General features: G+C 32.1%; 1 protein-coding gene across 1 annotated transcript in view; it reads left to right on the forward strand.

Annotated features, from left to right (window-relative positions):
• LOC129003063 (DNA topoisomerase 2-like) overlaps window positions 1-2,964 on the forward strand; it is a 62,038-nt gene extending 59,074 nt beyond the window's left edge. Inside the window, exon 19 of the mRNA XM_054431281.1 lies at window positions 1,791-2,964. Within this exon, the coding sequence (XP_054287256.1) occupies window positions 1,791-1,804 (14 nt within the window). The 3' untranslated portion in view covers window positions 1,805-2,964. The remainder of the gene's footprint in view (window positions 1-1,790) is intronic.
• Window positions 2,965-14,426: the final 11,462 nt, after the last annotated feature.

Below are 14,426 nucleotides of genomic sequence, written 5' to 3' on the forward strand. Positions count from 1 at the left end.
TACATATTTAATACGCAAGCAGGTTTTTTGTGACAATTACTCCTCCGAAACTACTGAACCGATTGACATGTTTTTGGTGTCATTGGAAAGAGCGTAACGTGAAGTTGTGCAGGAAGCTTTCTTTTTCGGAAAATAATTAGAGAGTGAGGCTCTGGAGCCCTTAAAGTTTTGTATTTCTGCATAAGATTAACATGGGAAACAAACATTGTTATGAAACTCCAGCTGTTGTCAGAAATGCTGTTCTGTTATTTAATTTAATTTGTTTACAAGGAGAATCTTTTCTTCGTGCCATGTGGTCAATGAGTTATACTTTTGCATATATTTCAAATTCTATACACTATATAAAGTAATACATTAAGAGATCTTCATTTAAATAATCAATAAGCACGATTGAGCTTATTGCCTATATGTTGCCTATATGTTTCCTGGTAAGTGTGTTGTAACTGTTTTTTTATAGTAGATTATAAAATCTTAAAGTAAAACCGAATTATTCTTTTCTGCATTCTCACCCCGTAGCGAAGCACGGGCAGAGCAACTAGTTTGATTAATAATCGTACATCACCTAAAATATTATGCAAAAAAAGTCCTCGGTTGTTGTAGTTTGTCTTACCTTTCTGAGTTCACGGTCCTTGTGACTGATCTCTGTGAAATCATTACAAAACCCAAGGCTAATAAAAAGAGATTCCTCTGGAGACATGTATCACCATTGTTGTTCTCTCCCAGCCGTGTAAACATTACACTTGACTATAATAATAGTCAATAGCTTTACATTGAGCCAGTAGGTTTAGCCTTTACATTGCAAGCTAATGTCTTGTCTTCGTACATCAGAACAAATTTGAACTAAGCTATTCTACAAATTTCTGAAAACTCTTAAAGATCATATTTTAATAACAGTCCTTTAAGTCTTTACTAATAATAACAAAAAAATATATATTAGAGATGTACAGTATATAGCCTAACTGAAAAGTTTAATAAAGATAATGTATTTAAAACTAAATAACAGGATTTATATAGTTTAACAATAAATCATATCTGTAAAACATATAAAATGTACAAAACATTTATGGTAGTCAATAACTAGTTCAGTCTAAAGTACTTGACATTTATTTTTCAGATTCGTTATATTATCTTGACAATAGACAAACATTTTTATTTGTAATTTATTTAAGAAATACATAAGCATCAAAATATCATCTATACTTTTAGTTATCTAAACATTTCACTTCAGAGTGTTCTGTGTTCTAGAAAACCTGATCACTTGATGCTATCTTCATTCGTAATTTGCATCATTATTAAACTCGTAAATCTTTAAATTATAAATACATAAATCTTTAAATTATAAATACATATATTTTAATCAAAATACAATCTAGCAGCAAAAATAATTATATAATCTCCAGGTTTGCTGTGATAGGGAGGATGATATTCACTCCCCAATACCGATTGGTTTCTGACACAGATATTGTTTGTATTAAAAATAAATCAACATGCAGGCCTGTAACTTTTTATTTGTATTTTTTATGAAAATTCACTGTTTTCCTCAATATTTTTGAAAAACTATATGTTTTTAATTACAGTGGACAAGTTTGTTTTTAAGATTAGTAAAGACCTGTTTTAATAGGTATTATGTACAGTGCTGTTTAGTGGTTGTTAGAAATTTAGAACCAGAATATGACTACTGAGTATTTGACAAAAAAATATTTCACCATTAAGTCATCACAATGGTTGGTGTATATGTTTGTTATTTTAAGTCTAAATTCTCTTCATTAAAGTGATATTTCCTTTTTCAGGACACGACAGATGAAACCCAGAAGAGAAAAATCCTAACCCAAAGCTATGATCCAATATTGAGTCTGAGAAGGCCTTGAAGTTACTGTGTAAATCAAATCCAAAATGGAAATAATTGCAATTTCCAATGCAAAAAACACTCTGCCTGAGAGGTAACTCACTTTTTGGCAACCTTTTAAATATTGAACAATATAGGTATGTAAACAATTTTACAAAGATTCATCTGTAGTACTTCTTTGTGTGTTAATAAAATGTTTTCATCCTGACTATTACTTAGCTCTATAGAAACTGTTAATTTCCTAAAGACGAGTATATAAAGATCTCTTTTGTAAAAATTAACATTACTTTTTGTTTTTGATGAACAAGATTGGACAGTTCATGTCAATGAAAATCAGGAGTAGAAATTATACAGAATTACATTTCAAACTGTGTATTCTGACATATTAAATACAAAAAACTACTAATTTGTCTTTAATGACGACTTCAGTTTTTTAAGTTAAAATTCAACCTTTTTTCAAACATTTATTTTTGTTATAATGTCTTGTCATTTTAATGTTGTTTTCTTATTTGTTTACTTAATTTGTTGCAATTTATTTGGTAAATTTATAATAATAAATTGTTTAGAATTTAGTTAACGAGGCTCATGCGTTAGTTGAGTAAATAAATGTCAATGAATGCCTAAGAATGTAGCCTACATAAGCAAACAGTCAGTCTAAACACATACTTATTTTAGGCATAGGCTACATAAAAAACATTCAAGTTATTGTTCTTTCTAGCCTGTTTGCCGCTTGTTACCTTATAAGATTCTGTTCATTGTTGTAAGCCTGTCTGTCTATCATCTTTTCATTTGTATTTGTTTTTTTAAGAATTTTCTTTTCAAGCAAATCCAGGCTAATTCTTAAAGCGATTTACTGTACTCACAACAAAAGTTGTAATATCTTCAAATACACTGTTGTAAAAGAAAAAAATGCTTATTTTCGAAGTTGTGTTCATTTATGACAATTTTTATAGTTTTTGTATAAAAATCAACATTTACCTCTCACAAAACATTTTGTACTCTTCAAATACTTCAATCTGGGAGCATGATGATATTTTGTGTAGGTCTGTAAATATATTTTTAGTTTTACATATTATGTCTTTCAGTTATAATTTAGTAGTTAAAATAAATAGTTTTGTAACACAATTGCTGTTTTATTAATTAAGTTTAAACCTTTTAGCCTATGAATTAAAGGTTTCCTTGAAGGCTAATCAGTTAAAGGTTTACTGCAGAAAATTTGTTTTAAACCCCTTAGCAAGCAAGGGTCAGGGAAAAGTCTCTCCCTCACAAAAAATCTTAATATGAAAAGCTTCTAAAGTAATTTGTGGCCTGTCTAACTGTCATGTCCAGAAAATTTGACGGTGTAGGGTCATTTGTCTTTAGCCTACACCATCAAGTCTTAGCCTACATCATTTGTCTTTAGCCTACATTATCAAGCTTTTGAAATAAAAAAAAATGTACTAGGAATTGTAACAAATCTCTTATAATAAATAACATACGAACAAAAATATCTGTTCCCCACAAAAAAGATTATTATTGAAAAAAAAAACTATTTTAGTCGTGAGTATTGCAAATTGAATCATGATTATTTTCATTTTGTAAGTTCTTCAATCTTCTTCTTCGCTTCATGTAAAGTATGGTCCCTCTATTTAAGAAATGTGTCTATTTAAAATTAAATAAAGAAATTATTAAATTTGTTCAATATTAGTACAACTTTGTTGCCGCGGTCGGCGATGCTGTCACAAATTTCTAGAATCAAATAATGATGTCGCGAACATCATTAAAGTTAGCAATATATCCAAGAATGGTGGTGAATCCAGCAAGACTACAAATATCATTGAAATTTGCAAAATTGTTCCACAGTCAGTGGATAATGATACTTTTGTTTCTTATCTGTTTGTTAAGTTTCAATCATCTGCATAAAGAATAATTTTGCTCTCCCTTTGATTTACTAGAGTTAGGTTCAAACCAAGTAGATTATGAACAGCAAAGTTGTGATTATATGAGGCAGTAGAGCAGGCAGGTAACGGGGCAGGTTACTTGCCTCTAATGTTTTTAAGTTACCTAAGGCAAGTAACCTGCCCGCCAACTGGTCTCGTGTAAACGTGGCTTAAGCGACCCAAAATTGACCCTTTAGCTATACCATTTTTGATTTTTTTATGTTATGTTTTCATAAGAGTGATATTTCTACATATTGAGCTCTGTTTTTTTATTTGATTGAAACCAATAGTAAGCATAATTGTTAATTCTCACATTCTTTAGAATTTCCAACAACTTACTGTGGCAAACACTATCAAATGTTTTTTATATTACTACTAATTATTTATATGATTTATAGTAACTGTAGGGAAAATAAATACAATGTGTAACACGAGTGCGACTTCGCCCACTAGTTACACAAATAACCATTCAAGGTCCATAATTTGCAGATGCATGTTTCACCTTCATCTATTGAATTTTAAATGGTTTCAACAAATTCTGCTGTTGCAGTCTCAGTTGATCTCCCTTTGCGGAAACCATGATGAGATTCGTCTAACAAACCCATTGTCTCTAAATATTCATATAGCCTTTTGTGAATGGCTCTCTCATAGATTTTGAAAATTTTAGGAGTGACAATAAAAATCTTATTTATTGAAATTTCTGTTTAGTTTTTCTTTTGTTTATGTATTATGTTAGGAACTTTAATTATTACAATCCATTACTACAAAGATTTATTTTTGACACATTCTGTTGTCTAAAACTTAACAAAGCTTAGTTAATTTTGTTATTTAGCTTTTTCTCAGAGCGTTCCATATTGCGGAATAGAAGAATGAAGGCAAAACAAGGAAACTCTTCACATTCATTATTAAAATATGGTTCAGCTTTTGTGTGATTATTAAAATTTAGTTCTCATTAGCCATAATTACTACTTAGTGGAAGAGCCAGGGTTGAATAAGAGTTGATAATTTAAGGACTTAGAGAGTTTAGCTCCCAAAGATTTGTAGGAGGTCAAAAACTGTTTGTACTATCAATTAATTTTTGGAATAACAGGGTTTTTATTTTCACTTTTATTGAGTTTAGTAAAGAAATAGGTTTGCCAAAAGCTATGTTTTTTAGTAAAATTATAATTTGGGAAACTTAAAATGAGATAAGAATTAGGGTAGGAATATGTTAAGAAACACTTCAATTTCACAAAAATCTTAAATTCAAATAGTCTACGCTTTATTGAAGAAAAATATTTCTCTAAGTAGACTGAAATCCCGCGCTCGGAGAAAAAATGAAGGTGTAAGAAGGAGAAACGTTAGTTTAGTAAACAAACTATTAGAGAAGGAACTGCTGGTGTGATGGTCTATTTGTGAGGGGTCAGCTGTGAATTCTTGGCCAAGCTCTAATGATGTTATTGGACAAAAATACATCAACTGAATCTCATTAAGCATAGTTAACTGTTAACATAATTTGCATTTCTCGCTTTCAACAACCTGCAGACTAAGAGAATTTCCATTTGCCTGATTGGATTTACTCTAAAAAGTATCTCCTAAAAATATCACATTTATTTATTCCCTATTTAAATAGCATTGGTTTAACAAGTAATTAGGTTTGCTGCAACAGGGAGGGTAAACAAGTTTTTTTTTTGTGGGTGAAATGTAAATAGTTTAGTGTGAAATAAATACATTTTCCAAACTCTGTCAAAATATGTTCATAAACAAGCAAATTACAAACGTTTACTTATTCTCCATAAGAATAACGTGAGAATTTATAATTGAAATTTTTTTGAAATTTTCTCCGTAACCATTAGGCGCATGATAAATATACTAAATTATTTGTTTTTTTAAGCTCTACAAAATAGTTTGGAAATAAATTGAAAAATTTAATTTTTTTAGCGTCAAAAATGAGAAAAACCTATTTTTACCCTATTAAACCCCCGTTCCCATTATCCGATCATGCTGGTTCGCAAACTCGATCAAATGAACGTAGGTTTACTCGTTTGTACCAAATTTCATCATAATCGGATCATTTTTGCTCGAGTTATCGTGCTAACGGACACACATACATATATTAATTTTAACGTATGGTGTTTTTGGCTTCTAGGGACCTCAAAACAAAATAAGTAAATCTGTCCCCGGTCCAGGTCTTACCATGAGTTACCATGAGGGTAATAGCTTATTCCTCATATGGGAAATTCGCTAAAAAGTACTTTTTGCCAGGGGTGTCCATCCCCCCCAAAGCTCATGTCGCAGAACCCCCCCCCCAAAAAAAAAACCAACATCTTTTAAATTTCAAACCCACCCCCCTCGCCACCAAACCTGGCCCAAAATGGTGTAACTTTTTACCATACATTACATGGTAGTGGAGTCATTGAACGGTTTGGAGTCAAAATTTAGCTTTGACTTTGGATAATTTCCGTCTTTTTGGCTAGTTGCACCGTACTAATAGAGCTGCTGAAAATAGCTAGGAAGAAATAGCATGTTTCCTGGTCGTTTAATATATGAGCTCTTATTGAGTGTTGTGCTTACATGAAACAAATGAGGAAAACAGCAATATACAATCCTGGTAAGTCTGATTCATCTCTTACTCTCAGTTCATCAAGGAAATACACCACAAAATTGTACGAGTAATTATTGGCATTTTACAATATGCCTTATAAGGTAAGTAAGGAAACTAAAGTTTTTTTTTTAATGTATATTTATTTTTCTAGGGACAAGAACAAGAAATAGTATATTTTACCACTAGTCACAAAAGCATTTTGGAGCGAGATAGCGTTTTACATGCGAGTCGAAGACGAGGCCCGAAATGGGACTTTCGTGACGAGTATTGAACAATACTTTTCATTACGATGAAAAAAACTACTTCATCAAACTTAAAAAAATTAAATCTTCAGTTGTAACTTTGTTAATGTCATGTTAATGTTTGTTAATGTCAGGCAAAGTATTGTTTGTACAGCGAAAGTAATGTTTATGTCAGGAAAAGTCAGCTGATCACTATTTGTTTTTTGGTGTATGGAAATTGACAATTTTTGAAGAGTGATGAAGACTATTTTATTTTTATGTTCCTTTTTTGTTGCCTTTGTTATTGCAGAAATTCTATGCTATCCTTCAATATTTTTCACCATGGGGTGCAGCATCTTCTTTTTATACTATATAGGACTACACAGAAATAATGAGTTAAGTTTATCGAGCATCCTCATATTAAGGTGCATATGGTTGTGGCTTAGGTTAAAAATGAAATGTGATGCAAAGAGAAAATACCCCCTGCAGCATAAACAAATTTCTATTTGCCCGATTGAATTTTCACTAAGATATTTCAGATTCACTTATAACTAGTGGAACCCCGTCGAAATCGACGGTTAATCTTGAGGTTTTATGTAAATTCAGCTAACTGCGATGGATAGAGTGAAGTCATTAAAATGTTAGTTAAATGAAGGGAGGATAAGCATAATAATAAGTATGACGATTGTGTTCCCTAAAAAACGTGATTGTTGAATTCGTTTAACACAATATTTCCTACCTTTTTATCGGCTTTAGGTTGCCCAAAAGGTTTTTTAGGAGTCTTTATAATTGTTTGTTCATGAGTTTGTTTCATTTCAAAGCCACTTTCACTATATGGGAGAATGAGTTCATATAATTAGTCTATCATGTTACGGAAAGAGTCAATATTTATTACTAACAACTAATTCCATCTGCTTTAGAAAAATCATTCAGATTGTATCCAGATTTATAAGTAAAATCTTCATCTTTGGTCATAAAAATACAGAATTTTATCAGCATTTAAATAAGTTTTTTTTGTATTTGATAAAAATATCTGATTCTCCAGATAGCAGTAACATTCTTACTTCGATCTAAGCAATTTTAATTCCTTCTCTTACCACATCGACCCATGTATTTAATCATCCTGTTCTTACTTGATAATTCATTAACTTATGGGGTAGTTTTACCTGGCCATATCGACCACATAAAGCTGTGCATGTTTTTCGTGGATGGAATGAACCATAATTGTAGGAAATTTGATCACAAATCTTGAACATTTGCGGAACCAAATCCATAACCTAGTCCAGCCTTGATAACAAATCATGCAAATGCGATGAGATGTGATTGTGTTTCCGAATGTTTTGTATGTAGTGAGGTTTAGATGCATTGCTCGGCCTAGCTACATGTGTACATCAAAGTAAAAACCCTGTAGGCCTACACTTTTTTTTAAATACCTGAATTGACATTAGTTCACCTGCTTCACCAAAACCATAGATGAAACATACTCCGTAGTTAGTCTATTCCAAAACTTGAACACAGCTCTCATCCTCAACGTAAGTTACTCATCCATGACACAATTTTCAACCCGATTATCAAAAACTTTCATACCAATAAATGAATTTCTGGTGTTCTTTCTTGAATTTCAACCTTACAATATATATAAGATAACCCGATAAGGAATAATTATATGTCCCTTTGAAAATGATATGTCACACTTATTTCATAATTTAAAATTTTCTAAGAGCAATAAAGCATAGATTTTTGAACAAAACATTTGAAACTAATCATAAATTCATCATTTTGTAGAAACTATAAAAAACTTGCCATGCAGTGGAGAATCAATTTAAAATCATAAATAATAATGTAAACATTTAATTTTGACAGTTTCAGTAGACCTTTGAATACAATTTTAATATTAACAGCTGGTTCATTAATAGCTGGTAGTGTAAAATTATCCATATGGTCATAATGTAAATACAAATGCTGAGTGAAGTTTAAAGGCCTGTGGGGCAGAGCACCAAGGAAATTTACCTCGTTTCTCTTTTGAGGGCTCACCTACAGACCAATACCTTTCTTTAGACACCCCTACCAAGTTTCTACACCCAGCCGTTCTCTCAAATTAGCTGTGACAAAAACCCCGTTTTCCTCCATAAGAATAACATGGGATGGGACTTTAAAGGCCACTGGGGCAGAGCCCCAAGGGAATTTACCACGTTTCTCTTTTGATGGCTCATCTACAAACCAAGACCTTTCTTTAGACACCCCTACCGAGTTTCTACGACCAGCCGTTCTCTCAAAATAGCTATGACAAAGAAAAACAGTTTCAAATTAATATATAGATGATAGATTTTCTTATTTCCTATTTAAATAACATGACTTAGGTTTGCTGCTACAAGGAAGTTACGGGTAATGAAGTGTGTTTTTTAGTGAAATTACTTTAGCTTGAATAAAAAAAAAACCTTTTGTATAAATTAGTTACCATACTATTTATCAGTTCACACATGGAATCAGAAAATTTGGTATTCTAAACGTTGCTTAAAATTTATTTTAATGTTTCACTCTTATTAAATTATTATAAACAAAATTCTGAAAAAAGACCTGTTAAAAGAATTTGGGGGACCTGTAACACAATCGTAATAGATGATATTATTAAATCACTTTCTAAACAGCTGCTTATTTGTATTGGCAGAAAGCTTGAAGTCGTTTTTAGAGGTTCTCTTTACATAACAATTATTTTGTTTTCTAGCTTTGTTTGCTAATTAATGATGCAATATGAAGAAAAATATAGTTTACCACACGGGCAAAAGGTGGCTTTTTAACCCTCGCTGATTTTCCGACATCGGCTTCGCCTTGATCGTAAAACTTGACCTCGGGTCAAAAAGAGTCACTTTAGGTTTAGGCCCTAGTGCTGAAATGTACTATTAAATTCAAATTCAAATTCAAATTCTTTATTAACTCATAACATCTTTTGGAGTACAATGTACATAGATAGGAGTTTTGTCAATATTTATAAAACTAATACTAAACTGTTATATTATATTAGGATGTATTTACCAAACCTTTATCATTTTGAAAAAGATACTGTGTTCTACACTGTTTGTTAGAATTCATTCTGTCAAAATAGTTCCAAAATAACATTGGAATTTATTTGTAAACTATTGTGTGATGATATAGTCCAAGATCTGAAGGGGGTTGAGTATGCATGAAAAGGGTGACGCAATTTTATTTCTGATTGTTGTTATAGGCACTATAGTGATCATGAAATCGCATGTTGTCGCCCCCCAGCGTGGTCCACATCCCGGGGGGGGGGGGAGGGGGGCAATATGGCGGGGGTGCCGTTTACTAAATAATTTTTATAACCTACAACACTTTGATAGCTCATCATACGATAATGAAATGTCCCAGCATTTATATTTAAACTAGGGGCTTGTAGGGGCAATAGCCCCTTTATATAATATATATAAATATTCCAGTAATTATTTTGTACAAATTATTCGTCTAATGGGTTACCGTACCCTACCTTGAATTAATTATCGTTTAACATTTTTGTATATTGTAATGTGTTAAATAGTTATTACATACATGCATAATGCTTTTTGATGTCTGCTATGTTTAAAATAAAAATTCTAAAAGACTGATCATGCGTGTGTTTATAATACAAACTTTCTAATCATAATACAACTAAGGAACATTTACAATAATCTTCATGACTATTAATTAAATATATATAAATTTCTTTAAATATAGACAAATTCACTTAGTTAAAACACAGATATAATGTCATCCTCCAAATTGTAAAATGCCAATTCTATAACAAAATCTCTCTGGAAACAGCATTTGTTGTATAATATCCATTTTGGTCGATTCCTTGGTCTTTATTTGGTTCTAGTACTATTTTAACGTCATCTGGCCGCTTTACCTGGCTAAAAGCAACATAAAGTTGACATGGGTAAACACGGGTTTTCCCTTTTTTTAAATAAATGCCAAATTTTGTGAAGGTTTGACCTTGCCCTTTAATAATAAGTAATAGTGAAAGCTAATTTCGATGGATATTGAATCCTTGTAAACTTAAACGTAATATTAGGATCTGTAGATATTAGTTTTATTTTTGGCATAAAAAATATGTTCCCTTTGCCTACTCCAGTAATTACTTTTAACTTTAAATTTTTTCAGACATACCGAACACAATCAATCGTACTCCATTAACTAATCCAGACCTTGGGAAAAAGTCTATTTCAGCTTTTTAATAGTATACATTACCATATGCTTTAAATAAAGTTAAACCACATGTTTTAAAGTAAACTAAGCAGACATGACCTAAATTCCCATGCTATTTAAATGTGAATTATTTTACTCCGTAACAACCTTTTGGTAAAAAATTAAGAAAAATTAATAATTTCCCCCAAAATTTCATACCGAGACCTTTAAAATGAGACCTCTCCCAGCTTTCTACGGCCTCTCGTTTGCTCACAATTTCATTGTAAAATTTTGGGCTTACGGAATCCTACTAATATTTTAAATGAGAAAGTTTGGATGTATGGATGTAGCCTATGTTTGTGACAAGTGAACGCGAAAAATACTGGTCGGATTGGGCTGAAATTTGGCATGATGATAGCTCACATTCCCGATTAACATATAGGCATATTCTTAGTTCAAAAATCCTTTTGGGCTCTGCCCCAGTGGCTCTGGAGTTTCCCATGTTAACCTTATGAGAAATGGAATTATTGAATCTTAACAGCTGTTTCAATTTAAAAAGTTGGTTCTGTTCTACGATGTTCAATAGCATTAAAGTTACAATGATTACCAACAGGGTGCAGCACTATTATTTCTTTTACATTTATGACAACAGCTAATTTGCAACCAAAAGGTGAGTGAGCGTAGCGAACGAACTTCAACCTGGAGGCGAGTTAGCGTAGCGAACGAGCTAACCTGAGGGCAAGTGAGCGAGCTCCAACGTAAAGATGAGTGAGCGTAGCCAACGAGCTCCAACCTAAAAGTGAGTGAGCGTAGCGAACAAACTTCAACCAGGACGTGATTGAGCCATGCGAACGAGATAATCTTGAAAATTAAGAAGTTAAACGGGGCAAAGCCCGCGGGTTACAGCTAGTTAGATATATAGATTTAATTGTAGGCCTTGAATAAGTAAAGAACAGTTTTCCTCTAATTTCTTCCTGATTTTTCATCAAATATTTTTTTTTATTCATAGACCTACAAACATAAAGCTATGTTTATCCTTAAACAGTGTCTCTTGAAACTTGTAATTTTGGTTGCTTTAAAAAAATACCCCCGCCGCAGCAAACCAGCAGACTAATTTAATTTCCATTTACCTGGCTGGATTTCTACTAAAATATTCCCTGAAAATTGTCAGTTTTATTTCCTATTAAAATAAAATTAATTTTAATGAGTACCTAGGTTTGCTGCTACAGGGAAGGTATTGAGGTGAGTTTTTATTAAAATGTTGATAGCTTAGTATGAAATAAACAAAATTGCCAAATTTAATTAAAATATATCCACAAATAAGCAAACTTCAGCAGCTTATGTATTCTGCGTAAGAATAACATGGGAATTTTGAATTTAAAGTTTTTTTTTTATCTCCGCAACCGTTGGGCATACAACAACACTTCAATAGACAAAATTATTTCTTTTTTTAAGCTCTATGAAATGGTCTGGAAAGAAGTTGTGACATTTTATGTTTTAAGAGTCAAAAATGGGAAAACCCTATTTTTACCCCATAACCCCATATTGATTTTTAGCTTCAATATAAAATATCTAAAAAACCAACAAAGATACGAATTTCAACACACTAACATTTTTAAAGATAGTATTTTTATGAGTAAATTGACGTTTATTGCAATGTTCTGCCTAGAATAGTTCTCGAGTTATAGGCGTTTTAGTAAACGCCGCCCCTCCGCCATATTGCCCCCCTCCGCCCCGGGTTGTCGACCACGCTGGGGGCAACAACATGTGTTTTCGTGATCACTATAGTGCCTATAACAACAATCAGAAATAAAATTGTATCACCCTTTTCATACTCTACCCCCTTCAGATCCTGGACTAATAAGTACCGGTATACATAAAGATTAATTTTGTCTTGGAAATCTTTTGGACCTAGAAGTGACTCCTTAAAGAATATTATGTAGAGAAAATAGCTTATGTTTACTGGACATAAACTAAGTAAAAATTGATAACATGTTACTTGACCGTCTCAGTTAATAGAAGATGAGACTAATTGTGAGGAACAGAATATGTTAAATATATCGTTAGAAAAATAATTGATATTCAAATTGCTCACTTACACACGTGGAATGGGTGTCTAGTGTGTGGAAGGAGAAAACACTATTATCAATTTCTTACAATTGCATTCACACAATAAACACTCAATCTCCGTTACATCCAAGGATGTTTAGCAACAAATTAACCTTGGGGTGATCCCAGTGCATCATCTGAAGTGTGACACATTGTTGTTATTGGGCTTGACCTTTAAAGACTATCTAAAAAACATTGAATCATTACATTTCGACAGGGACACAATGCTTATTCCAACCTTGATATGAGCGTTTAATTTGTGGGATGAGATGTCTTGCAGCATTATTGAGAACTGGAATAGTCGTTTCTTTAGTCAGAACAGTTTCTTCAACTCACGATTAATTGTAAATTTAAAACCTTGTTACAAAACCGTTGAGTCCAAGTCTTCAGAATTATTAGATCACAATTTCCCTTCACAATGTGTTTGACTTTATCCAAAACATTAGCCTACATTAGATTTTAGATAAGATATGTTTTACAACAGGATACATACGATATTTTTATAATTTAGGATAAAAATGGACAAAGGATGAGTGTAGAGTAAAATGGGCTAACTAAAATCAGCTTAAGGCCATTTGTCTTGTCAATACCAAGGATAGAATATTGTTAAGGGGAAAATTAGGATTAATGTTGAATGAATTAGATGAAAGCTATTGATGACTAGAATCAGCTGGTTATGACTAAAGTCGGAGTAACTAAATTACTATGATTCAGTGACACCGTGACACTATAAACAAAGAACAAAGGGTTGGCTGAAAAAATGTGCATTAAAATAAGATAGAAATATTCCGCTAACATAAGCACATTCAGTGTTATTAAACCAAAAAAATCTTTATAAAACCATTCATTATTGTCTATTGACTATACGGTATAGAGCACACACAATAAGTAAGCATCAGAGTTTTGAATAGGACGAAATTATTTTCCTTTCACTGAAACTGAAATTATCTAAAGTTAATATTATAATCTATTTCATAATATTTTTACTATAAAAGTAGGCGAAATAATTTCTCCCCTCGCAAATTATATAGTCTGGATAGTTCAAGGTCACCACCAACAGAGACGTGCGCTGCGTTGAAATGAAAGAATAAAACAAATCGAAGCCTGCTTGAGCTAAATTTTTGAAACAGGAAAACTTGACGCTATAAATGTTGCGTCCAGCGTAGTTCAGTTCAACTGATGCTAAGTTAGCAAGCATTGCTAACTCGGCTGTGAGTTCGGAATTGTATACATTAGGTAAACTAAAATTACGAGTACATCGTTGCCTACGGTATCATACGTGAAGGAATTGAATCATTGCATACTAATAAATATATATATTAACGCAAGCATGTTTCTTTATAACCCTTTTTCTCAGCTCGAGTGCATCGCTGGGAAAATTTATGCATACTGTTAGAAATATATTTTACTCTAGATATGCAGAATCCCTTTATAAATTAAAATAATGAATTTGAGGTTTAAAGAAATTAACATGGGTATTATGGGTTGCCATGCTGGTGACGAAAAAACAAAATTTAAACAGAAAGTCAAAACAAATGTTTTAAGCGCGAGGTGAAAATAGTCTTTACATT

The sequence above is a fragment of the Macrosteles quadrilineatus genome, unplaced genomic scaffold, assembly GCF_028750875.1.
Source record: "Macrosteles quadrilineatus isolate MER2022 unplaced genomic scaffold, UCM_ALF_1.0 Scaffold_9__3_contigs__length_116548681, whole genome shotgun sequence".
NCBI lineage: Eukaryota > Metazoa > Arthropoda > Insecta > Hemiptera > Cicadellidae > Macrosteles > Macrosteles quadrilineatus.